At 40.2% G+C, this 27,991-nt stretch overlaps 1 protein-coding gene across 8 annotated transcripts in view; it reads left to right on the top strand.

Moving 5' to 3' along the window:
• Nucleotides 1-27,991, top strand: part of fat1a (FAT atypical cadherin 1a) — an 80,698-nt gene that overhangs the window by 11,883 nt on the left and 40,824 nt on the right. For all 8 annotated transcript variants that reach the window (XR_014920846.1, XM_085458930.1, XM_085458931.1 and 5 more), the window contains exons 3-5: nt 7,566-7,880; nt 22,317-22,378; nt 27,510-27,839. Coding sequence is in view for 7 of the 8 variants with exons in the window: in XM_085458930.1 (XP_085315056.1) it covers nt 7,566-7,880; nt 22,317-22,378; nt 27,510-27,839 (707 nt within the window). In the remaining variant the exon portion in view is untranslated. The remainder of the gene's footprint in view (nt 1-7,565; nt 7,881-22,316; nt 22,379-27,509; nt 27,840-27,991) is intronic.

Genomic DNA, 27,991 nt, shown 5'->3' with positions numbered 1-27,991 from the left:
AAGCTGTTTGCAGCCTGTACTGTGAAAGGGTTCTTTGTGAAGGCAAATGAAACAGTTTGATGCATAATGACAAAGTCCTGTTCCATTAGCACAAAAAGTTGCCAGCGCTTCACTTCTTTTTCCATCATGATAAAATAAACAGGTCCTTAACCAGAATAAAAAGATCTACTCTTGTACGTGTTTATGCTCTGGATTTTGGCTTCTAGTTTAGTTTTAAAAGTGCAAACTGTTACCCTCTCACACCTTTAAAAAAAAAAAACTTTTTAAAGCCTATATGTTTGAGATAAAAGTTAGACTGCTAAGTGGCACATGATCCCAAATAGTCTTTGCTTGAGTGCTGTTACTCTGGAGATGGGACCAAGAATGTGCAGCGGGACAAAGTTGATTGTAGGTTACTAAATGAAAAACACACTTTCCCTCGTTAAAAGTATGTTGTTCTCTCAGTCCATTAAATCTTTTTAAAGAAACCTTGAGCTGCCTTGCGCACAGGACATGCTTCATTGTGTGTTTATTCATGTCACGCTAAGACTCGTGAATTAGATCTTTACTTTAGACCTTTTGATGTATTTTAGTTTTCACATTTTTCACTTTGTCTTTAAATAGTGGCCCCCATGGTATACTTTGAAGTCCAGCACAACACCAGTATTGCATTTGTTCAATTTAATAAAAAGTAATGGATTTCCTTGTATGGGTATAGCTACTTTAAAGTCACAGATGCTGAACACAACCACTGTTCCAAAGATCAGTGTAAAGCATAAAGGACTACGAAAACGAGCGATATTTTGAAGCCGTTTGCATCCTTCCTGCAGACACATGTGAACATTTTCAGCATCAGGCTTGCTGTGCTAAATTATTCAAATGCTCTTAGACTTTTTTAAGTTTTAGTATCTGTTTTAGGCCTTTATAGCCAATTTGATTCTACCTGACAAGACCGACCATTAGGGCTGCACGATTAATCGTTAGAAAATTGCGATCTCGATTCATACTTATGTGCGATCTCATTTCCAAATGACAACGATTTTTAAAAAAAGGAAAAAAAAGATGACGATTGTACCGCATTTTGATCCGGGACGTGATCTGCATGAAAACAAGCTCTCACTCTTCCTGCTCAACAAATGACAAGGGCGGAGCCTTATACCACGTGATACAGAAGCTGTGCCGTGTGATGCTAAAATTAGCAGGGAAAAAACAACGGAGAGCACGTCAGGGATGACGAGAAAGTGACAGGAGAAAATCCGTCCCGGTCTCCACCCAAACATCAATAACGGGAACCTTATACAGCACTTCCCTATACACGTCGAACTCCCGCAGGCACAAAGAAATTACGGAGGCTATCACTTATCACCTGACCAAAGATATGGCTCCCATCAACACTGAGCAAAACGAGGGATTTAGGAAAATGATCAACACCCTAGACAAACGCTACACAGTGCCGTCCCGCAACTATTTTTCTATTGTTGCACTACCTGCTCTATACACGCAGTGTCAAGCAACGGTGGAGACGGAATTTCAAGCAGTACAACATTTTGCGGCAACAACAAAACGTGAGACATTTGTTGTTTTTATGTTTATTTATTGTTTTTATGTTCAGTCTCAACTCTTACGAAGTTGATGTGCAGTTAATAAGTGCAATAAATATTTATACTGGAAAAGAAAATCGTGAGAGAATCGTGATCTCAATTCTAAGCAAGAAAATCGTGATTCTCATTTTATGCAAAATCGTGCAGCCCTACCGACCATTGATATACTTGAGTTTAGGGAATTGGGGCTTACAACAGGACTTTAACATTCTCAATAAAGTTTGTAAGGTCATTTTTTGGTCTGACAATTTATTTGACTATTACATATAATTATAGTGCTGACTATCATTTTTGTATTGATTGCCAGCACAGAAATGAGAAGAAATATATAACTGTAGGAGCTGCAGGCGTGAATCATCAGTCATTCTTTGAGGTGTAGTTACCAACACACAGATGCAGCCTTGCGAAGGGCGGCTGTTAAAAGGTATATGGATAGGAGGATGTGCTCATGTTTCACTCTAACAGCTATCCAAATAGGGCAGGGAGCCTTGTAGGAAAGGAAATAAAGGCTTGGTTCATGCAGTATTAGTACATTGTCTCTCTCAGATTTCCCATTATCACTGCAGAGTTGTTCCAAGCTAAAGATCCAGACATTTAGAAGGAAATGCAAGGAGACAGTGGCATAACTTTGTTGTTGTTAAAACCATAAGAAGGCACTGATTTTTCTTTTTAGGTTAGGTTATGTAAAATGAAAATATGGGAAACTAGTTGCTGTGATAGCATATACAATGATAATCTGGGTAGAAATAGATAAATACACCTCCACAGATGTAGATGTAGAGCCTCGTGATGTATAGAAATGAATGGAGATGGTGTCATTGTTATCAGAGGAACAGGCAGATAGCTAGTAGGTATAGTAGCTGATCCTAAACAATACTGTGATATTGAATCAAGGAATATTGCTCTGAGGTCTTTTTGAAAGGCCTTTGAAATAACAATGTTCCCACTAACAATGAAAGCTTTATATCATCTGCTACATCCCAAAAGCTATCTCAGCTGGAATTAATAGACATTTTTTTTAAATGGGAAGAGAAAAATCAATTCAGGTACATATTGCAGATATATAACAAAAGTATCAAAAGATTTTCCCCATCTTAAACATACAACTGAATGATTTTCATGTTTTCTTGATGATTTTTCTTTAGACAATGTTTTCTTTTTTTCTATTTTTACGTCTAAAGAAGTTCTGAAGTCATACCGTCTCCTATATAAAACCATATCCGTCTAACAAACTTCTCCTTAAGCCAGCTGTGGGCAGGAATTTTTCGAGTTCTACAAGTAATTGCACCTTCAGTGATGCATGAAGTAAAATGAATCGGTTCCTCAATAGGTTGTATTAGTTTGTCTGGTATGTTGAATGAGATAAAAAGCATATATTATTTATGTGATGATGTGACACCCTGATAAGCTGTGAGACCTTTCGCAATTATGATGACTGAGAATCTTTGTGAGTCATGTCTGCTTATAACAATGTTATGTAAATGTATTTTATGTGTGCAATTATTGGAAAGATTAGCATGTCAAAGTTTTAACCACAGTCGCTTATTTCTTATTGAATTTAACTATGAACTGCAAGAAAAGTTAGTATTATTATAGTATACATGATAAAATTGTGATAAAATAGTTTAGTAGGTAATAGGTTACATCTTACTATGCAGTAATAATAGAATAGGTAATTTTAGTAAACCACAACTATGAACTATAAGTCAAACTAAACTCTGACTTACAGAACTTTGACGTTTTTCATATTTCAGGCATTTTTAGCATTAAGGCTTAGCATCCTTAAAACAGATCTTGACTACAGATGTCTGGGAACTTTGGGATGATCTGATATCAAGAGAAAGCTTAGTTTGGGACTCTTTTATTACTCTAGACCCAACAAGGAGGTAGTGGAATTTGAAGCATTTTGCCAGGACTGTGGAAAGAGAAGGGATGGTGGGGGTAGGGGGCACTGTGAAAGTTTATGTAAGCTTGGGAGCTCAAGGCCTGAGAAGGCTGAGGAATGTGGGGTAGAGGTGAGACAAATTAATGTATCTAGTTCAAAGCAAACCCCGACTTTTCAGCTGCAGAATAAACGAGGAAGTGGTTCCTGTTTGCTGTTCACAACAAACATTTCAGGTCGTTGATGGTCAAATGCAAACTACAAGAGTCAGGTCAAACATGTGCGAAGAAATCAGCAGTTTCCAACAGCTTTTCCAAAGCAGATTACTCCCCTCTTCATTCAGTGGCTAACTCTGTCTTTTCAGAGAATTCTTATTGAATAGATTCATCGGGTATCTGCACAGGATGTTGATTTAGCAGTGATTTCGATACACAAAATACCCGCTGGTCTCGATAGCTGAAAGTCTTTTGGCTGTCTCAACACTCGACCACACTGCCACTGTGCTCAGATAGCTTTGAAGAACAAAGCCAGAGGGAAGAGAAAAGAGCAAGGGGAAAAAAAGCGGAAAGCAAATCTGGCAGAGGCTGTTGCACAGTCTGTTTTCTTTCTTGTGGCCCAAGGGCAGGTTTTACTTCTGCCTTACTGGGTATGTCAGGTATATGGAATGGGTGTGGCGACTAAATTCTTCAGATTCATTTTTCATGTGCTTTGTTTGAAGCTTTTCACCCAAGGCCATAGCAGAGAACTTTCTTTATCTGCTGTTTCAGAAATTAAAGGTCAAGCCTAGTCAGTTTTCTTTTTAAATAAATACGAAGAAAAACTGTTTACTGTTGCAGTAACTGTAAAAGTGTGGCCTCTAACCCTTGCAGGATCCTCTTTAAAGTTTGTTTATCTTCTAAATATGATGTTAGATTGTGTTTGCTGGTAACTACAAGGTGAAGATCTGGGAGCAAAATGTATGACCCGGGTGAAAGTGGAATTGCTCTGTTACTTTTTTGTCTGCCACTTGTATAGATAGGCAATCACCCATGGGCATCTCTTTGGCTCAAGTACAAAAGATGGCTCATAGTTTCCCAATTGTCTGTTCTTTTCTCTGCTGCTTTGTCTTTTGATGTTCATGTGCATGTGCAAACATGACCTTTCCTCTGCCACACCTCCTCTCCTCACACCAACCTCTTTTTCATTTTACTCTTTAACATTTGCTTTGTAATGTTTTCCTTTCTATTACTGTCCTTAGCAGATGTCTAAAGCATGCATCCCACTATGCTTTGGCGTTTCTGCTCAGGATGCCTCACATAAGTGTTCGCATTTCTTATTTATGGCAAACATTTGCAATTTCCTGCATGTTTTCTTCAAGTAGCGGTGCATTGACATTTCTGAGCTTTAGTGCTCTTATAAATTAGTCATTTATGGTATTTTAATAAATTATGTACTAATTTATTATAATCATTTTACATCTGTTTTTAGGGTATTGTTTAATTTTTCAAAAAGTTTCCCTCCTCTGTGTTGTCAGCTTTAAGTCATTATATATGCTACAATGGGCTCATCTACTTTGCATTCTAGATTTGCTGCCCAAAGTTGTCTTTGCCTGGATTCTCAGCTTTGGGAGCTACCTATTTTCCCTTGCCTGAATACCCCTTCTTATTACAAGCCTTAAGCTGAGAGAGCTGTAATGATGACTAATGACAAGAGAGGATCCCAGAAGGAAAAGGCAGGGAAGCTAAAGTAAAGCGGGGCGTGAGAATAAATTAGCTGTACACCCCCAAACTCCCCGCCCATGGTAAATTTGAGAGTTTTTGTGACAAGTCATTTTGGGTATTATCTCTATTTGGAGGTATCTTATATTACCCAAGGTAAGAAATATGTCTGCTCTCAGTAACACTTACTTCACCAGCACACTGTGTGTGAAGAAAGGCAACAGCAGCACAGAGAGAGCCTATTTAAACTACTTCATAGCGCTGGGTGATGTTTACTTTAAGTTATAATGTGTACATTGAAGGCTTTCAGTAGAAAGCAACATTAGTGTGGTGTTAGTGAGATGTGGGAGGGGATTAATGATCAAGGCTCTGGCCTCAACATCTTGATGGGCATCCGGCAACGACCAAACCGTTTGAACCTTTGAAATTTGCATTTATGATTATATGGAGGCTTCTTATCGGGACCACCAGGAAGTGTAGTCCAAAATGAGTAACCAACCTGATAATGATACAGCCATGATTCACTTTTATTAGCTTCATATAACTGAATCAGAGAAGAACGATAAATCCTCATTGACGTTATCAAGGTTATTGCAAATAATACAGAGACTTAAATAGCTGCTGGTATAAAGGTTTCCATTGTTTGAAAAACATTCTGGTATTCTTTTGCCCTTCAAATATGGTGCTTGTTGATAATAATGGGAGTTCACATGTGCAAGATATCCAGATAATTTACTGTTGCAACATTATTGGCAGGCAGTGATTCATTCCCTGTGCTCTTTGTTTTGGATTTACGGTTCTTAAGAATGTTTGATGTTGATGAAGGAACAGAAAGGTGAAAAAATATCACAATGTAGCCTCAGGATGCATTTACATTGTGTGACTAACCAAAGTGTCTGCTATTAAATGGAATTCACAATGTTTGGAGTAAAGTGATTTGTTTGATTATAAGCGAGTAATCTAAAAAGATGCATTATGCTCACAAAGAACTGCATTACAAAAAACTAATGGTGAAAACTAATGGAAAATAAATTGAAAGCAAAAGCAGTAAGAAAATGGAAAAATTAGTTACACAATCGTTATTTGTAAATGCGGTCATGTTGCACTCGAGAGTCCGGTCATATGTTGGTGTATTAAGCAGGTGTTGTCAAAGATGCATTTAGATCCAGTCTCTGAGGCCACTTTCGGAGGTGCTATTGGCCACGCTTGGCTGCATTCTTCCAGGGGCATTATGTGTCCTGGGTCACACTTAGGACCACCTACTCACCTCGCTACCCTGATGTGCCCACCGCTGGCAAAAAAAAGTTGGATACCATTCATTGTATTAATTGCACAAGTCATTTTAAAGCACTTTTAAATGACTGTAGACTACCTGTGTGTTTTATTTTGTTCAGGTCGTGAGAATTATATGAACAGATTGAGTCGGTGTAGATTTAAATTTGAGGTTATTGTGGAAAACAGGTCAGTTCTGTTAGCCTGCTCAGCTATGTGGGCCTCTGGCATATGGGGCTGGCAAACAGAAATAATGTGGGCTACGTGTTTAATTGCGTATAATCCTAGGAAGTCAGATCTCACAAGGAGTTGACATATTTACAGCTAACTACTTGAGATAACCCAGGACATATGTTAATGCCAGGTGGAAACAGGGTCCATAATCTGTATTTCTTTTCACCAGTAAACTAACACTTAGTCACAAGCACATGTCCTCTCCCCCAAACTGAGACACCTGCCCATACTGAAAGGCTCACACAATAACTTATCCTTTGTTACGGTACATACTGAGAACTTGTGAAGTCAGATGGGGATGAAAAGCTCTGAAGTATATTCACTCATTTAAATGTTGCTGCTAGCATTTTCAGCAAGAACTTTCACACTGCCACTCTGTTTCAGGCATGTTAACATATTAAAACACATGAGGATTTATTGAGTCAAGCAGTTCATTGTTCAAAACATAAGAGATGCACTGTTTATGAACCCAGTGTTACGAAACTAGCTACATAGCATATACACTGTTAGCGTTTTCACAGTGCAGAATCTGTCGATCTGCCATTCTTCAATTAACAGTTGTAAACATGTATAACTCATACATGTCTCAAAGCTCTTTTGTGTTTGCTCAGCTGAAGGTTACAGCCTCCACATGGCAATGAAATGTAAACAGGAGAGCGCTGACTGTTGTAAATATGCCATCCTGACATGTGTCAGGCAGAGTCCTTTCAATCAGCCCTTACATTTGGCTGTTCAGGGGCAGCTGGTGTTTACGCTCCTGTTCTGTTCATCACCCCAAATCGCTTTCAGAGATCACTGATAGCGCCGACAGCAATGTGAGATTCAGGGTCATGTGTTGCATATAAAAATGTTCTGCAACATAATGAAGACTTACCAGTTTCCGTCTTTTTATTTTTGCAGGTATTATCCGAACGCAGGAACTGCTGGATCGTGAAACAACATCGCACTACTGGTTAACAGTCTACGCGATGGATCGCGGTGTGGTGCCCCTCTCTGCTTTTGTGGAGATCTACATTGAGGTGCAGGATGTCAACGACAACGCACCTCAAACCTCTGAGCCTGTCTACTACCCCTCTGTTATGGAGAACTCCGCTAAAGATGTGTCAATCATCCAGATCAATGCAGTCGATCCGGACGCCAAAGCCAGCGATAAACTCACCTACAAGATCACCAGCGGGAATCCCCAGGGTTTCTTTGCTATTAACACCAAGACAGGTAAGATTGCTTTTGCTGGGATAGAAATTCGAGCCACTACAGATTGCATTATTAGAGCAGGAGATCCCTGCTGTTGAGTCATGAGCTTATATTGTGTTTCAGAACAAATTATAACCCTGAATTACAGCTGCTAGCAGACTACTACAAGCGCATCAGCTCATAGGGTAAAAAATATAGACAGCAGCACTGTCTTACCTGGATTACAGTGAGATGATTTTCCTGTAAACGGTGGAGACCCTGAATGATAAGTGATGAACAGGAAATAGCCTAAAACGCCACGTGCATTTTCCTCATCTAAACACGTCTGCTTTAAAGGCCAACTATAAATGTAGCAAACACAAAGTATTAACTTATCCTTTGATTTTGAGACATACTGTGGTGTACTGCCGACAAGGTGGCGAGCTTCTGTGAGGTGTCCTGTTTCCTTTCTTGTGAAAAGGAAGAGCAGTGTGAACACACTCACCCAGAACAGGAGTGGGTTGAGCCTACTGGGGTTTTTCCACTCTAACACTCTAAAGTGTGTACTCATATGGCACTCTGGAAATGGTGTGATGATTAATATTTCATTGGGCTCTTTTAAAGTTGCCCGAGCAGGCTATGTTTAGTTGAATAGCACAAAATATACTTGTAATAGGTGCAAAGTGAAGCTCATGTACAGACAGGGCTCTTCTCTAAATCTGCATTTTTATTGATATTAATCAGACTCTGAATTCAAACACTCAGAAAGTGCGATCTAGGTTTGTGCTAATATGTTGATGCTGCCTTTAAAAAATGTCAAATTAATCAACTGACATCAGTGTAAAGTTTTAGTAATGGGATGGTTACTTCTGGATGTCTTGGAGAAAATGCTTTTTCTTTCTTGCTTAGTCTGCACACAAGTGTGCTATTGATCATTGCATGCTAATGATCATTAGACTGAAAGAGGAACGGATAGGGCAGCAGTTGCTCCAGTTTGTCCTCACTGACGTGTGTGGTCTTGTTTCCCAAGGTAGCCACATCAACAAACTGGAGGTATTTTTGTTGGAAGTGGCAATGTGAGTTTTCTGACCAAATAAGGATTCATCATGTAGCGTGCCTCCCAAACAAGCCTCACAGCAATATGCCGGGCACTCCCCGCTGCACAGGAAGAGAATGAAAAAATAAATGATGCAACAAAAGGATAACTTACGAACATATGGTCAGTGTTTTGTCTGCATGCATGACAGAAATCAGCTTACACCCGCTGATAAAAAGTCTGGGACGGTGAAATAGAAGTGCTGGGAGGCTGAATATTTATCTTGCAACAAAGTCTAACACTGTTTTTATAGTAGATTTTAGACAGTAGAGAATTTTTTTTTAAAATCTGTTATGCCTTTGATATATTTTAACAAGGCAGCATGTTTTATTTATTTATTTCTTCCTCACTGAAGATGACCTTTCTTGATTCAAGCTTCGATATATTTTGGTTTCTGGATTTGTATAAATGCTCATGGTAAAACTTGCAGTGCATCACTTATTTAGCAGTTGAAAAAAGTGTTCTTAGCCCACATATCTGAACTAAATATTTCCTGCTCCGAGGATTACAGCGTGTTTATGAAGCTTATGGCCAAATCCACTGTGGACTAGGGCTGCCACAAACGATTATTTTGATAGTCGACTAGTCACCGATTATTTTTGCGATTAGTCGACTAATCAGATCATCATCCATTGGACGTAAAACTACAGCTTATTGCACCAGCAGCATCTGCTCTTATATAACTATCATTAGCTTACAGCTTTAAGCTTTTAAGGTCTGTGCTAACTAAAAATAAAGACAAGATGATAGTTTATTAAATTTTAATGAAATTTGCAGATTGTTTCGGTAAAGTTTAATAAACTCCTTGCTATCTAAAATATAACAGGACACCGGAGTATATTCTGGAGCATCTCACACTTCTGATAATCAGCTGTCTGCTTGACGTTTATTCAGCTGTGTAAAAACTATAACTTTAATCTCAGACAAACTGATTTACTCAGGAACAAATAAAATACAAAAAAAAAAAGCCAAACAATAACATTTTAAGTTCTCTAAGTGACTCATATATATTTAACCTGAGTAGCGAAAGACGGCGGTGGGTTTGAAAACGATTTGCGGGGAGTCCGGTGTTCTCACGGCGCTAGTGAGCCTAGCCCCCGGCTCGCTAACGAGCTAGTGGGTAACAGATGTCTCCGAAAACGTCGGAGCGCTTTTGAAAATATGTGGTGTCCTGATAAACTGAGCAGATATTTGAGGTTTACACAGCTACATTCTCGCCTGAAAATATGTTAAACGTTTAATTTGTGACCCAGAAAGAATAATAAGAGTAATATTAAAACTAACTAGCTGCCGCCATTGTTGGAAAGTGCGCTGGGCCGCGCTATGAATTCTGGGACACAGCTGCTCCTTCTTCTTCTTCTTCTTCTTCGGGGTTTAGCGGTAGCTGACATCCTTGTACATGCAATGCTGCCATCTTCTGTTTCAGTCCGTTATTACACTCTTAAATCCTGCCACTTATTCCTGCGTCTTTTGTGATCTTACAAAGCTTCAAACGACGCGTCGACTATTAAATCAGTCGTCGACGATTTTGATAGTCGACGTTAGGGCTGAACGATATATCGCATTTGCGATAATATCGCGACATGATCAAGTGCAATTTTCTAACCGCAAAGGCTGCGATTATACTGCGATTATAAGGCTGTCCAAATTACTACCATATCCCAGAATTCATAGCGCGGCCCAGCCAAACTCCAGTTTCCAGCAATGGCGGCCGCTACTAAGTTTTAAAATTACTCATACTAATCTTTCTGGGTCACAAAATAAACTTTTAACATATTTTCAGGCGAGAAAGTAGTTGTGTAAACATCAAATATCTGCTCGGTTTATCAAGATATCCCATATTTGCAAAAGTGCTTCGACGTTTTCAGAAGCGTCTGCTACCCACCAGCTCGACAGCTAGCCGGGAGCTCGAGGATTACTGATGCGGCCGAGAACGGCACAACTCCCTGCACATCATTTTCAGATCACCGCGGAGTTTCGCTGCTCGGGTTAAACGTAATATATAAGTCACTTAGACAACCTAAAAATGTTATTGTTGGGCTTTTTTCAGTGTTTTGTTTGTTCGTGAGTAAATCGGTTTGGCTGAGATTAAAGTTATTAGATTAGATAAAATAAAACTTTATTAATCCCCCGGGTGGGTTCCTCCTTGGTTTTCACACAGCTGACTAAACGTCAAACAGAAAACTTATTAAACAGAAGTATGAGACAGTCGAGAATTTACACCAGTGTCTGGTTATATTTTAGATAGCAAGAAGCAGACGGCCGAGTTTATTAAACTCCACCGAGACAGCGGTGACGCTAATCAGAACTAGCCTTCTGATTAGCTAATCAGAAGGCTAGACCGTCCAATTTCACGCCTTTAAACTTTAAAGGCGTGTTTGTGTGTGTGTTTATACAATTGCTATTATGTTTGCACTTTATGTGTAATGTTACTGACTGCAGAGATCAGTAAGATGTGTGTATTTTTTATTTATTAGTTTTATTTATTTAATATTATTTTTTAATTGAATGACTGTCTAGTAGTTCACAGATGTCGAAAAACTGAGTGTGGTAAAGCCACTGATTTTTTTTTATGTATATTTCTGCAATCTGCACATTGTACTGACTTTCATTTTAATGTTTACACCAGGGTTCCTTGTCAGCACTTTATGCTCAGATGTTTGTAAGCTAAAAATAAACTATTGTGTATGTTCAAATATACTGTTGTGATTGAAGAAGTTAAATAAAAATGTCAGTCATCAATTCATGCATCACCTCATGTCATCATAACAGAGGTCTGTCTTCCAGGAAAGAACAGTTTAAAATTAATGTAATATAGTATTGGCCATACTATATGATGTATTGCTTGTCTTTGTTTAATAATACAGAAGACAAAGACCTTAAAAAATAATCGCATATCGCATCGCAATCGCAATATTGGGGCAAAAAATCGCAATTAGATTATTTTCCATAATCGTTCAGCCCTAGTCGACGTAATCGTGACTAGTCGACAAATCGTGGCAGCCCTACTGTGGACACAACGTTTTTTACAGTATAATTTGCAGTATCATTTTGTGGTTCGTTCTTGTGACTGTCAGAAGAGCTCCTGAAGAAGAAAAAAATGGTTACACTGAAGCAAAAGGATGAGACCCGTTCATGCATATCAAAGCATGTTAAAACTTTTATCAGTGGGACACCAGAGCTCTGTGCGTCAGGTTCAACACAGAGTGGTTTGGACACGGAAAACCTTGAATCACTGCTCTGTGTCTCTGATTTACTTCGTCCTCTCTGTATTTGAAGATGGCAGCACTCAGTGGAAGTGGCGCGGTAGGTGGGCAGTGAGAACATGAGAAAACAGGGAGCCCAGTATAGCTGAGTACTAGAGAGGAAAGCCGTTTTCCCACATGAATCGGATTTTTGTGACATTGTTCAGAGTTGCTTGTTCTCACATGTAGAAACAGGAGGCTGTCTGCATCAGGCGTGCTCTTGCTACTAGAAATCCTCCGTGGTTTAGGCTGAGGTGGCACCCGGTCAGAGTCTGCAAGAGGCAGGACACGTGATGCACACTCAGTTGCCATGAATTCTCCCGAGAATTACCTGCACTATTTATACATTTATACATTATCCAGACATTGCACTAGGGAGCTTGTGATGTGAGGTCCTTTCTTTGTCCGGTTTAACTGATTTGGACATTTGCATTCTCACTTGCAACTGCTCCAAGTAATGTCAGAAAAGCTCAGAGCTGTAGTGCATGTGTGAAAATGACTTGACTCATATAGAGTGCAATTTTAAGTGAAAGACTAGAATAACCGGGCATTCTTTGTAGAAAACCTGGAGCTGTTTTATTTATTTATGCCTGTGGTATTAAACAAAGATCCAAAATAGCCTGATATCGCTCTATATTATCAACTCAGTATGACATTCTAACCGCATATTACAGGTTTTTGAAAATGTTTAAATTTATGCATGCACGTCTCTGTAATTACATGTTCTAAACTTGCATTGGAAGCATAGGCCCTGTCTTGGCACATCTACAAAGCTCTACAAAGGGGAGGGAGAAAGGAAAAGACGTTAAGGCTTGTGTTTTTTGTGTGGGTTTCCAAACTTCATAGGCATGTGTTCCAAGCTAACTATCTAGCCTTCTATCATGGGCTAGGCCTTACGCTGCTTCCAAGCAGCCCTGTCGGATTCAAGCAAATATGATGGCCTCACTTGACGCCTTGTATGGCGTTGGTTGTCCTTTTTTCACACAGACCCACACTGGCTCAGCAAAGCTCAGGATGAAAGGCTTAGGTCTACTTTATTTCTGCCAAGTAAACAAGTCCTGCTGTTTTGGACAATCCCTGACTTTAGTTTGTCATTAAAGTGCAAGGCCAGCTCTTCTCTATAGCAGACAGTATTGCAGTCCCAACATCTGAAAGCTAAGAACTTAACCGCCTGACACAGGCTCACTTTTGAAAGGATTGAAAAAGAGAGAAAGCAGAAACGAGGCAGATCTGCATGGGGAGAAAATTGTGTCAGTCAGCTGGTTGTGAATTATGTCTTCTGTCTATGTCTAAATCAGTATGAGATCAGTGAATTTAAATAATGCTGTGCGGGTCTAAAATATTGAAAAGACGAACCAGCGCTCAGTTGTGTGGTGGCACAGATCTCATCCCTCCCACGGACATGACCACAGTTGTTCCAGGCTCTCCAGGCTTTATTTGGCAGCTAAGAAGAATTGAATTTCCAGGATGAAGACTGTGGGCTTGGAGTGCGCAGATCGCAGCAGAACGTGAGACACATACGTGTGCGCACACATGTTGTTTGTGTAGAATTCCACTTGGTTGTATTACACAGTCAAGCTGTTTATTACGTGGTTGTACATCTAGCATCGTGATAGTTTGTCTACGTATACTGCACTTGAGACAGCCAGCCCACTTGCTGTCTACTTTTATTTTCTCTGCTCAAAGGATTTGTCAGTACTGTGAGCTAGTTCATCAGAGGTTGTTGACACGAGTTGCCCACCTATTCTGTGGGAGAGTAAGCAGCGTTCATTACCTGGTGAATCACTCTCTCTCTTCTCTGAAATGCTGCTGCTGTGCTCTGACTTAGTGGACTTTGAACGAGGGTCTTATGCCAGAACATGCATTTGTTAGAAAAGGGCAGCCAAGCAGAACTTGTAGTCAGAACACACACTGCATGCTCATAAACACACACACAGGAAGATTTACATGTCTAAGCAGAGGAAAGAGTGCCGGAGTAAAGATTGCTATGATAGCCATCTTATCTTGCTGAATGCTCATTACTCCACTTCCTGTTGTACCCATGCAGCCTTTCTTTGTGTAGCCTTGGTACTTTCTAACACGTCCTTAATTGCCCTAGTGTTGTCATCGACATTTTAGAGTAGATTATTATCGGTGTGTGCTAACAGATAGAAAGGCTGCTATCTTGATATTTCTGGTTAATGTTGTAATTTCGATTAGTTAACACAAAGATTTTCTGACTGGGAGCCGAAAAATAAATGCGATTAAGAGGTGAGGGGTGTGTGGGACATAGGAGTTTTAACCTCAAACTAAGTGTGTGAGTGCAGACGGGTGAGAAGAGAGTCCCGGGGAGCAGGACTCTCACATGCCTTTGGGAGGCCTGCTTGGTAGGCACAGGGAGTGTGACAGAGAGCTGAAGCCAGCAGCCAGAGATCACGCGCTGCAAAAAGCTGACCGCATGAAAGAGCGCGCTGGAGAAAAAGGCAGCTTGCAGGCAGCCCTTAAAAATCCTTCCACGGGGTGACCGACAGAAGCTTTGTGAGTTTTACTGCTCTTGTTGACCAAAGACTGCCTTTGAGTTATCAGCTGCACTAAACAAGTTGAAACCTTTAAAGAAAGTACACTGGTGTAAAGAAATGAACGAGATTTATGACACATGAAAAACAGAGAGCTTTGTAGTGAAAATGAAGGGAAAAAGTTTTAACCTTATGATTTTGTTTTCATAATCATTTGAAGTCAAAGAATTAATATATATGAGATTTATGGTCATCACGCTTAAACTTCAATCTATGATAATGGCATCTTATGCCTTGATTATACTCCGTTGCGGATACGGACAGCTGGAGACCCGCTGGCCAAATAGCGATTTCTGTTGTAATTCTTTGAAGTCCGCTTGAAGTCTGCTGCCTGGGGCACATGCATAGTTGGTGCATTGTAATGTAAATTCTCCATGGACAAGTCTGCACAGTCACAAAAAAACAGGCAGGCACATGGATGTACACATGAACCCCTGCACTCCACCGTCTGATGATGAAATTCACATCACTTGGACCTGAGTGGACTCGTGGATGCAGAAAGTAGAATTGAGGCTTAACAAAATTTGCCACCAGACGGTGGAAGCAACAGCTGACTGACAGCTAATATAATATGGCTACCTATGCATGACTGTTTTTACCCTTCATCCCAGTTGTTAAACCCCAATGAAGAGCGATACGCCCAGGTGAATTCTCATTATTGAAATTGTATTGAACAGTTCCAGCCCTTTTCTTCTTCTGAAGCTAGAAGCTCATTGCTAACAACTGAAAGATATACTATAGGTGATGCTTTGGCAAGCTTGGATGCCATGGACCCAGGGGATGAACTAAAAGGTCAGGGAAACAGTCGCTGAGATTTGCTGCTGTGTATCACTCACTTTTTGTGCCACTCATGTCAACTTTCAATAACGCCTGGGATGAGAAGAGAAAACACACATGATGTTATCTATTGTACTTTTTATATTTTACATTTATATTTATTATTTATCTTGCACCAAGGGAGTGGCACTCCAATTTCGTTGTACTCTGTACAATGATAATAAAGGCTATTCTATTCTTTTCTATTCTATTCTATTCTATTCTATTCCATTTTTTTCTATTCTATTCTATTCTGTGGTTTACCAAAGGCCCAACCACTATCAGGGGAAGTGAGATAGGAAATGGTTACTTCCAACAACTTCCTGATTATTTCCTGCGATTCGAGGTCAAACAATTGTCACTGCTTTCAAAGGACAATATGAGAAACAAATCGTGAAAAAGGAGATTTTCCACCTAAAGTGTTTTGGTGAGCTAAGATTTAGATATTTAAAATAAATCCAAACTGGAACCTTTGTGGTATATCTCTGTTCTCACTGTGAAAGTCATTGTCTTTTTTTTTGGCAAATAGTATCAAATGCCATAACCTTGGATTTTCAGAGAAAACAGATTTGAAAATGAAATTGGAAGAAAATTGACTTTGTATGGAAATTTTTGTGAAAGTAGAGCAGAAATGGATGGATGAAAACACCCGAAGAGAACTGCGATTGACTTGGTGCAAAGTGAATAAACAAACTAATGAATGCCAGATGAGCAACCCCATGACCTAAATGCAAGGGAAAAAAAAACATGTCGCTGTAAAATGAAGCACACTAACTATGACAACCACCCGTGTCATTAACACAGATCAGGTGATATCTTTGATTTAATCTTTGAGTGATTTGGGTTTGCAGAAGGCAGCTGAGTAGATAAAATGCTATTCCTGACATTACAGTCGCACAGTCAGCTTAATGTGCATTGTTTTGGTTTGTTGAGTTTGCTTCATTTATATCACATATTTCTTAAGTTAACTGTATAGATGTGGAAGTAAACTTGTAAAAAGCTTAGACATGTGTTACCTCGGGAAGCTCCTGTCCTGTCATAAGGTGATGTGATATAGGACTGCTTTACTTTCTCCCTACATGCATTCACTATCTCAGCTGTGATGTTAAACTGTACCAGCATCATCTTCACTGTTGGTGTGTTATCAGTGTTTTTGTTCAGAAAAACTGAACCTGGTCAGGCTGAATCTGGCTATACTTTATATTCGAACATGTTCTGCTGAACACAGTGTGCGTGTGTCTGTTGTTTGGTCGTAAATGTGAATAAAATGGTCGAGCTGTTAAGTCCTGTACTGCTAGCATCACCTTTATCCTGCTGCCGTCCTCTTTCCTCCTGTGACCTGTGTTTTCTATGCCGAAAACAGTCTTAAGAATCTTTTCATGACAGCAACCTCAGATGCTTCCTTTACTTAAAAGCATTCCTCCAAAGGCAGGGAAAAAATATTTGCCGGTGAGGTTTACCTCAGCCAGTTTGCTTTACAGGTTAAGTCATTGTGATTGGTGGCTACCGGCCCGAGCGGTTACCTGTATGTGTTCTGCCTTGCAGATCTAATTCTTATTAGCCTGAACATTGATTATGTCTATACATTTCACAATTGACCTGTCTTAGTTTCTCTGTTGCATCCTTGACAAAAATTTGGAAACCTTAACCGCCAAATTTTACACAATATGTTTTCAGATTAGAACTACGCCCTGCTGCTAAAAGGTGCTGAGAAATCGCAATCCACACCCTCTTAATCAATTTGACTAAATTAAACAAAGCTCTTATGTTTGTGTCAGTGTGCTTTCATTAGCTTACGTGGCTTCTCTTGGTTGTATTTGTTAAATTCTATCTGGTGAGGAGATTTGTTGAACTATAGCTGCTTTTAAGGAGCATGCCTCGAGAAGAGAATTTTCAAGATATCTTATTCGGCAGCATTTTCCAGACTTTTCTATTAAAAGTGAACAAGGAGTTCCTGTTTTGATGTAACCTTCCTTTATAAACTCACAGTCTGGTTTTGGTTTTTAGTATCAGTGTACCAGATCAATCTTCTTAACAACAACTTCTGGAGTGTATTTCTGTCACGCAAGAGAAACTAGTGCAACCCTAAATGAAAGAAAAACACGGTACACACACCAACAGTGAGCTAAAATGAAATAAGTGAGCATAAATTAGGCAAAAAGCACACAATGTTTTGTTTTTAAAATTAGTTTTTTCCCCTTTGCTTTGTTGGAAAGATGAGGGTCTCGTTAGGGAGGCAGCCACTGTGATGGTAAGGGAAACAATAATGTGCTACATGCCTTATGTGCACAAACGAAATTAGTAATGGCAGCAGGGGCGTGCATGCCTCATTGGCACTGTCAGTCAGACATCGACAAACAAAAGGAGACCAAAATCATAACAACAAAAAGTTTATTAATAGAACTTCTAGGCATTTGTGACATGGCGGTGTCATATTACGCTCTTACCCTTTTTTATCCTTGGCTAGCTCTTTTTTTTCTCTTTCGGCCAGAGCTCAGCGTCAGTTCATCAGCGATACTAAATGTCTCCAGCCACTGCAGACACCCAGCACATTCCTGATTGTCTGGAGTCACGGCTAAATGGATGTCACATAAATATGTGTGTCACTCTCAAGACTGCTAATCTCAACAGCAATTAACCACCCTAACAATGCCCTGGACTCCTTTACTCCCTTCAGGCCACCATTTTGGAGCAGTGGTTGTAGAGCTCAAGGCCATGGTTGAGAGTGCCACTGCTGCCTTTCTGTTGTTTTTCTACCCCTCTCAAAACAGCATGGCTATAATTACTGTCGGCCCAGCTCAGCCCACGCCTGAGGATGGCTTTTCTGTGTGTAAGTGTGTATGAGAGTGTGTGTGTGTTGTGACAAAGGCTGCGGGTTGAACGTGCAGACGTCGTTGGTCAGCTCTGGCTTACTAACTAACCATTTTACAGTTCTTTAACATTTAAGTAGTGACAGAGTGGAGGTTTGTGGAGGTAAGGCCTGCATACAGGGACCACTCCTGGCAAACAGGTTGAGATTTACTGAACATTCAAAGAATTATTTTCTGCAAGTGATATCAGCAGCAGAGTATTAGAGTGGGCGGCAAGTCCCTCGGTCAGAGATCTGCCGGCACGCTGGCAGCATGTCAGACATAAATGGAACAGAAGCAAACAAAAGCTTTTTAAACCACAACACAACTTGCATCAAACAGCTTTTCTCGTCCGCACCAGATGCTACATATTTTTCACATTTAATGTTTGATTCCACTCTCAGACCTCAGAAAGAGCGCTGGTTTCACGCTCCATCAAAATTCTAAAATACTTAGACCTTAAACATTTGAGAAAGACCTGAAGTTTTTGGCTTAACCCAAAGCTTCAAGTCTGTCCACTTCATTGATTTACCAGATTTGTCTGGTATTGTGACACGGGAAAGTGGTTTCTAAACTGGTCCAGTGAACCGTGGAAGGATGAACAATTAGCCATTTAGCTTCCCGGGCGGGGCTAGCATTGTTGTTGAGCTGTTTTCAAGCTGTGTGCTAGAACTAAGGAGGAGTAATACAATAGAAGAAGACAAAGTAAAAGAAACAATGCTGACTGTATGCAGCACCAACGGCACTGTAGTTTGGTTTTTGTGCTTTGCTTTGCTCTTAAACCCTGCTTCGCCAGCTCCTCTGCATGGCTACACATTATCGACTTAAAGTTAGATATAGCTAGTCCACTGTGATTGATCAGGAAAACCAAACACCCTCACACACAGAAATCTGTTACATTTAAGACCAAGTATTAACAGCTCAGGAAACTCGAGATGAGCTTGTAGTTTAAACACTTTCATTAAGATGCATTGCCCTGAAACCGCCTTTGTATTGGAGAGCTGAATTCACTGATTACTCCATTAGCATTAAAAGTAAAGCATCTGCTTTGAGAGCAAATAGTTTCTTTAAAGTCATTTTACTGAAGAAAAAAAATGTAAAAGCATCTTTTCAATGTGACAGTTTTCTGATTTGCCTTTTGTTGACACTAAATTGAATGACTTTGAATTTGTGGCTCACACTGAGGTCTGAAAAACACGAGCATTTAATCAATTAACTGAAAAAAGATTGAATGTTAATAAAAATAATCATTAGGTAAAATCCTACGCACCAGAAAATCTTTGTAAAAGGGCACGAGGTCATACTAAATGATTAAGGGGATTTGTTTACTGTGTGAAAAGGCTTTTTCAATGCAACCTGCTACTGAATGTGTCACCCTGCAGTTCCAGCTTAGTTCAGAAAAGATTGACATTACAGATCATATAAGTTCTTTGTTTTATGTTGAGGTCGACAGAGTCTTTACCACGTGAACCATTTTAGCTCATTTTTTAAACAAAACTTCCATCCCCTCTTATTTTTTCAAAGCAGATTTGGCAGTGCTGCCGGAAAAAAAAGGAAGGGATTATAATAGAACAAAAATATGCACCATTTTTGAAAATGCGCTCGTACAAAAAAGGAAACCAGCAACGGTGCTAAATTTGTGTCATTAAGTTATCATCTTGTGTGCCCGCTGCTGCTGAGTCAATGTTTGTGAGACGGTAGCTCTGGACGGTCTCTACAAAGCAGGACTGAAACTCGGAGTGGGATTGGGATGAAGGCCAGGTCCTTGTTCTTTTCATTGTATTTGGTTTTGCTTTGTTTGTTGCGGCACCGACACATACGTTTACATCACAGGCTGGATTTTTTTGATACCTTGCTCTGGTTCGATCAGGCAGCTGATTTGCAGAGAAATTATAACTTACACATCCAGACGTAATGTGGTTAATGATGCCATCTGTATTCAGCGGTACAATACATACTTAGAGAGAATAGTTACCTAACTCAAGCACGCAGGGGAGCTTAAAAACATTACCATCCATCATCTTCGGCCTCGCCGAAGCACATGAATAATTAGTCAGCGTGGCCTGCTTTGATGATAATAATCTTACAGCATGCAAACCCATCTAACCCATGCTGATTCTGTGCTCTTTTGCAGAAGTCATGCAAGAGTAATCCCAGCAGCTCATATAAATTTACCAAACTTAATTTGTTTTGTCAGTGCTAGTGATGTCATATCTTACACTGGTGAGCAGGGGGGGGGGGGTTAAAAGAGGTGTTAATTTAGAGCCCTCATTCATATGTGCATGTTCAAGATTTTGCTTTAAAGTAAAATCTAAATTGGTTGCCCATTAATATGTATCCACTCCCTGACCAGATATCAGTAGACGTATATCTCTACAGCTCACTGTGAAGATTAAATAAAGCCTAAGAAGAAGAGGATAAAAAGAGGGAGCAGGAGCAGCACTCACTTATATCCACGAATCGCAGAGCTAGGGAGGGCTATTTCAGGAGCTGTAAGTTGTGGCCTGCTATTCTTGTTGCAGGCATATGTGCCATTGATGGGTTTGGGTTTCGGAAATCCTTTGCTTTATGCTAATCAGGCGCAGTGTGGCAAGCAGGCAGCTATGGTGCGGTCGAAGTTGGCATGTCTACTCTATACTCAGTGTCCTTACAAAGTTGCAATTACATTGGGAGTGAGAACAGAATGCTGCCTATAATGTAGCAATACCCTTCCCCCCTTCTTCCTCTTCTCTTTGCTTCTCTTGTTTGTGAACTTGATTGAAAATTGGATTCGTCAGGAACTCAAGATTCCAGCTTGTTTTATTTTTACTTTTGTCAAAGCTCGGCGTAACAAGGTTTCCCTCGTGTGATTGATGTCACACATCATCAATCGTCCTACTTAAACTGAGTGATAGTGCTCGACAAAACTGTTGAAAGGCTTTAAATAGCAGTAGGATCTCACTTTTGCCTCTTGTATAAAAGTGCTCAGACCTGCGGGTGATGTCTTACTGGCTGTCTATTATTCAGCTTGTGGAAAAACTAAAAGTAGGGTGTCAAGCCTGTGCTGCTGTTGGGGTACTATTTTCAGGTCAATGTGATATTTCCCATACACAAGACAGTATACTGGGCTGTCTGGCAACAGGATAGGCCAGGAACAAGGAAGACCACAGGGAAAGCACTTATCCAGACGCAGTCTTTACTCACGGGTGACTGATGACATATCACCAGGGTTCAGAGTATGTCACCCAACAATGAGTGGCAGGATTGTTTTTTTCTTTGGTCAGTCAAACATTTGCTTTGCTGAGAACTTTGGCGTGTTTATAATTTAAAAAGCAGACATTGAGACCAATCTGGCTGATTAGCATGCGGCACATTTTGGACACGGCTCTGTTCATGGTTATTGGTTAAGAATATATATATATATATATATATATATATATATATATATATATATATATATATATATATATATATATATATATATATATAACTAAACACTTGCAATAACAGTAGTGATAATGATATTATCCAGACAGAATTTGAAGGGTTTTTTTTGTCTTTTTCTGACAAATGAATTAAACTCAATATGTTATCATAACTCCAAACAATATGAAGTTACACTCAGATCACAATGAAAAGTCCGCCAGATCAACTGGTTAACTTTACTTACTTTACTTCTGCTGTCATCATTAAGTTCCAGTGTTGAGCGCCAACCAAATAATTGCAGGTGTTCGATTATTTGTGTGCACACTGCCATGCTGCTTTTTAAATGTCACAGTTGTGGTCTTATCTTATCTATGGCATAATCTTTAATTTTGTATTTAAAAAAAAAAAGTGGCAAAATCTGAGCAATGCTTGTTTTCCCTTAATTTTATCGTTATGTCGTTTATGTATTTTTATGTATAATTAATGCTGTTTTTGCCGATTGTCTTTTCCAGGTTTGGTTACAACAACTTCCAGGAAACTCGACAGAGAGCAGCAGGACGAGCACATCCTCGAGGTGAGCACTGCATTTCAGCTCATTTTCAATTCTAAAGAAACCGTCTTTAATTCATGTGAAAATGAATGAGCAGCATGATAATTAGAAACCTTTAAGGTCAACGTGCTCCAGTTTAAAGAAAAAAAAATCACACTAGAGAGCTGGGCATTTTCCCTTCTCTGTGGTTTGGCATTTGCAGTCAACTTTGGCTGCCTGCCACATGTTGCCAACAAAAACGATCTTTTTGGATATGCAAGAGAGCTCTTTCAGAATAATTTCTCCTTGTAGTGATTTCCGGACGGGGTAGGAGGGAGAGGTAGGAGGCGTGTGGGAGATCCTGGTGACTGTTGCTTTGTTCCTTCCCACTGTTCCATCTCGTGGATGGAGCGAGCTGGAACAGGAAGCTGCTGTCAGACCAACAGGCCGACGTCTAAACTTGCGGGTTTTAATTGAGCGCGGCTCCATGCGCTCCCTCCCTCGCGCTCTCTCACCACAGAGCCGAGGCTGATAATAGCTCTTTTAATTGTGTTTCCGGTGGTGGCAGGGAGCAGATCTGACGCCTTTTAATTATTGTTAGAAGTTACACAATTCAGTGAGCTCTGGGTGACATTTAATGTGCTGGTGTATCTGGTGCCTAAGCAGTGTCGTATTTCATACTCCGATTGTACACTACACTGCACTAATTGCATTACATGACTGAGAGTAAATGATAGGGATAAAAGTGGGGGAATAAGGGAGGACTGTATTCCTTTAGGGAGCTGGCGAGTGAACTGAATGTAAGAGAAAAAAAATGCTTTGCACTATATTTGTTGAATGTGGGTGGACTATATGTTATCAAGGTCGAAAACACACAACTCCTGCAGCCATTGTTTTCCGGTAAAAGCTAAATTGCTGCTTCCAACATTTGGGTTTTGGAATTAGGAAGTTCGAGAACCTGTCTGGTGCAAAAAACAAACAAACCCAGAGCCGTGTAACTATAGCAACTTAAGAAGTTTGTGCATGTTGGTTGCAGGTTATTATGAATTCAGCAGGAAGCTCTTTATTGGTGCAGCAGCACAAACCCTTAAACCCTACAATTTGGCATCCGGGCGCAAGCAGAGCAAATCAAATTGAAGTCCTAACTAGTGAAGTTTTTTTGTGCTAGCCTGTTGTAGGAGAAGAAACCAAACATGTGGGACCATGTGGAACATGTGGAGCAATTAGGGTGGGGGCTGTGTCAGCATTGTTTGCTCCAAATGCCAAGAAGAGTTGGAGGGAGCACAGGGGGCCTTCAGCTTTTATGATGAGATGGATGGGGGTTGGTTGTTGTCGTGTGCCTGTGTGTGAAAGAGAGACAGAGAGAGAGAGAGAACTAAAAGCAGAAAGGCAGTGGGGGAATTTGAGAAAAGGCAAAGCTGCTCTTGATAGATCTGAGTGTGGGCTCTAGCGGCAGGATCACAGGCCTTCATCCTAGGAAGGAGGGGGTGGGTAAATAGCAAAAGTGGGACATGCCAGGACATGCCGAGGATTTAGGCCTGGGACTGTAGAGAGCACATTATAATGTAAAAGCAGAGGTGAATGGACTGCTTTCATCAGTTGTTTGTGGCATGTTTAACAAAGTTGTCAAACATGCCACAAACAACTGATGCAAAAAAACTTGTCCTGATTAATCTGTAAATGTATTAAATGTCAATGAAAGAACAAAAACAAAATTCACATCATATATTTTCAAAATACATTATTTATAAATAACCAGCTATTGTGGTGTTAAAATAGGTAATTTAAAGCTTAAATCCATCTTAAAGCAACAACGTGTAACATTAGTTGAGCAGTGGCAGTCACTGGGGTTCCATCTTCAAGGTGGCAAACTTACTAATACAGGACACGTCAGTGGCTCATCTCCATACAAAACAATAATCGTGGTACGTGTGGGTCAGCCAATTAGAACCTTAATCGTTTACATATGATCGCTTCACTTTTTGCCGTTTACTCTCTTCAGGAAATTAAATCCAGGCCACAAACTGTCAAAATGGACTGCCTTGGTCTATGATAAAAGTCACTAAGCTGTTTTCACATATGAGCTCCAGAAACCGTCGGGAGAATCAGCTCCAGACATTTTCTTAAGTTATGTTTTCTCAGATGTAGCACACAGCAGGAGATGGTTTTGTTCATTCCCATTCTCACTAATGGAACCATTTGGTTTTGGTGATGGTGGTGCCTGAGCAAAGAGTGCACAAAGGAGGTCAGATGACAGCCACTCACCAGCTGTGGATAGCTGGTACCTGCTTTATTCTCAAATCAGAGATCACACAAAATCCGAGAACACACAGCCTTGGGGGAAGAATAGGCAGATATGTAAAAAACTGTTTAATGTCAGATGTCTCCTCTCCTTTTTTGGCTCCATCTAAGCTAGAGCAGAGTTCTTTTCTATCCACCAACACAACTTGGAAAAGGAATAGCTGACCCGGTTGTAATAACCTTTAACTTAGCAGCCCGGCTCGCTTGCCCCTCGTGTGCTTTCTTGCACAGTGCTTACTCATGACTTTCTGCAAGATGGAGCTTGTTACACCAGATTCGTGCTGCAGCAGCTTGTGCCCCCTATAGCTGTAATCTGCTGAAGTCTGCTCTGAGTGTCTTTGGCAATTAGGTTTTCTCAGAAGATTGTATCACCCAAGTTACAAACTGTCAGAAGAGGCGTTAATGGGGTCGGGAGTGAGAATTTAAGGAAATGCTGATCTTTCTGCGATTTAAAGGATTTATTTAAATACTTCTAAGATGAAGACAATATACATCTTGTTTTCTACTTACTTTATTTTTATTTATGTAGCGCCAAAACGATGTGACCCTACTACAATACATAAAGAACCCCAAGAATCAAACAACCCTTTATGAGCGAGCATTTGGCAACAGTGGGGAGGAAGAACTTGCTTTTAACAGGAAGAAAGCTCCAGTAGCACCAGTCTCAGGGAGGGCAGATATCTGCTGCGATCGGTTGGGGGTGACGGGAGGAAGACAGGACAAAAGACACAGTAAAAGAGTGAGATTTAGAGAGAAGAGAGAACTTTAACTCATTGTGTACCGGTACATTGTCTTCTATGAATGCTTCAGTTTTTCAAGTTGCAGCTTCACAGCAGTGCTGGATTTGTGCTGTGAACAGACTGCCCCCGGTCTAACGTCTCAGTCTTTTGTCTGCTCGCCTAATTATCAGACAAAGGCTTTTCATGTAAATTTCCCAAAGAGATGCACATTGTGATGGATAGCTGGGTAGCTATAGCTATAGGGTAGCACTTCATTTGACTATTTGAAATGGCACTTAACATAAACAAAGCGCCTTGTTTATGTTTATCCATCACACTCTGGTATTCACGCTCTGGTATCTTGTCATCCACTTTCATAAGTTCTGCTCATTTCAGTAGCATGGACAGCTGCAGACAGTGAGGGGAAAACAAAAACACATTTCTTTAGTAATTGAGTCTATGGTACCAAATGGTATGTCTCTGACCCTGGACTCCTGACTGCTCTTAGTAAAGTACTTAGCAGATGGTTTTAAATGACTGTGACATTTGTTCTGCCCTTCTACAGCGTTTTGCAGCTTGAAGACAGAAATGGTCACTTCTCCTCCAGTGCTCAGATGCAAAGCTCTCAAGCCCATTTTCTGGGACTTTCTAAAAATTGTGCTTGTTTAGGTCAGCCTGTTGCTGTTTGTTTTCGATTAAGCTCCTCAGACTGTGCGCATTAACGTCCAAAGTCATACTGATGTGTTAAGTCACGGCAGAAGTGACAAAGCCTTAGTGTGCCACCAGTAACACTTGATGCAGGGACTTAAATTAGAGCCATGTTAATGATGTAGTTGTTTAACACTGACTTTTATACTGAATGCTTCTGGGGTTTAATAAAACCTCCTGCCTTTAGTTGAGAGTATTTAGACTTAATGTTTATTAGCAGTTCAGAATCTTTGTGTGCATACTTGACACACAGCAGCAGAGTCGGTGCGGCGGGTGCTACCAGACTGAATAGGTGCAGCTAATTAAAAATAATTTTTATCTCACAAGCCAATCTTACCATGATTACAAGGACACATATGAATTTTTTTTTTTTTTTTTTTTTAAGAAATCATGTTTATCTAAACCTAGTAACTCCACACAATAATTTCAAAAATGTTTCTCTGAAGTAATTTACGACCGGAGTGTTGGACTAACCCATCTCCAGCAATAGAAGAATGCCAAACAACTTGTTCCTGCTGGATAATTGGTTTCCTTTTTAGAATAGACTTTCTGACAGCGAATCACAGGGGGAATTGGTTTTAAAAGAATAGTTTGGTTTCTTTGAAATGTGGTTGTATGGGGGTATGTATTGGTAGTCAGCAGATGGTTGTCGCTACACCCACCCTAGTTTGGAGAAACAGACAGGAGTCCATGCACTCAGGCTGTACTGCTGTAGGCGAGGTTAGCAGAAACATATTTTAGCCACTTAGCCACAAATCAGTATGCATTTATCTTGTTTTTCACATTACTACTTTGCTGTCAACTGTCCTTTCCAGCTGGAAACTAAAGCGGCTGTAATCAGAGCCACCAGACTCAGCAGAACATGCGTATTTGTGATGCGCTGTGGTATGACTGAGGTATTTCAATACGCCACTTTGGGTCTAAAATAACCTTTTAAAGCACCGAAATCACAGAAAAACTCAAACATAACGGCTCAAGACAGGAGCAGACCAGCAACTGATTGTTTTGATTGTATTTGATCATAATAATATTTATTTTCTAGTGGTGAAAATTTGAAAACTATTTTTTAGGTCACTGCTGTTTGCTTCTCTAAACTGCAGGCTACTTTAGACGATTCACTGACTAAAAGTACCTCATAAAAGTCCACCTCAAAGAAACCAAAGTATCCCTTTAGTTCACTCACTAAAAAGGAAGTGGAAGAAAAGGATAATAAAATGAAAAAGCATGCCTCTTTCTTTTTTCTTTGTTAATTATTTGGGGCTGCAGTATGATTGTTTTGTAACAGAGTGTCTTAATCTTTACAAATTCCCAGGATACTTACTGTTCTGTTATTGATGCTGATATAATTCACTGCCTTCAGTTTGGGCTGTTGTGACTTGAAGAGATAAGCTCTGTTGAGGGTGATTTAAAGTTCACCTCATCAAATTATACTTTTTCTTTCCTTTCAGGTAACCATCACCGACCACGGCGTTCCTCCAAAATCCACCACTGTTCGCATCATCGTGCAGGTCCTCGACGAGAATGACAACAGGCCGTTGTTCCTGGAGAAAATCTACAAGATCCAACTCCCTGAGCGGGAGAGGCCTGAGAATGAGAGAGCCATGAAGAGGTACCCGGTGTATCGGGTGATTGCGTCAGACCGTGATGACGGACCTAATGCTGAGATCTCATACAGCATCGAGGATGGAGATGAACATGGAAAATTCTTCATCGAGCCCAAGACGGGCCTGGTGTCGTCCAAGAAGTTCTCCTCTGCAGGAGAATACGACATACTTACAGTGAGTATCTATAATCGCAGGCTACCTCTCCGTCCTCAGCTTCAGAGTCTCTCAGCGAGCACTGCGCTTTTACAACAGATGCTTGTTTGTTGCTTTATTGTTGTGCTCTCCTCATCCCCTCAAGTTTTATTTGTCTCCACGGTTCTTTAGTT

Source organism: Copadichromis virginalis, linkage group LG6 (assembly GCF_057382275.1).
Source record: "Copadichromis virginalis isolate Kocher_CV1m ecotype Utaka linkage group LG6, C_Virginalis_male_GT1.1, whole genome shotgun sequence".
Classification (NCBI taxonomy): domain Eukaryota; kingdom Metazoa; phylum Chordata; class Actinopteri; order Cichliformes; family Cichlidae; genus Copadichromis; species Copadichromis virginalis.
This window is presented reverse-complemented; position numbering and strand designations above follow the sequence as displayed.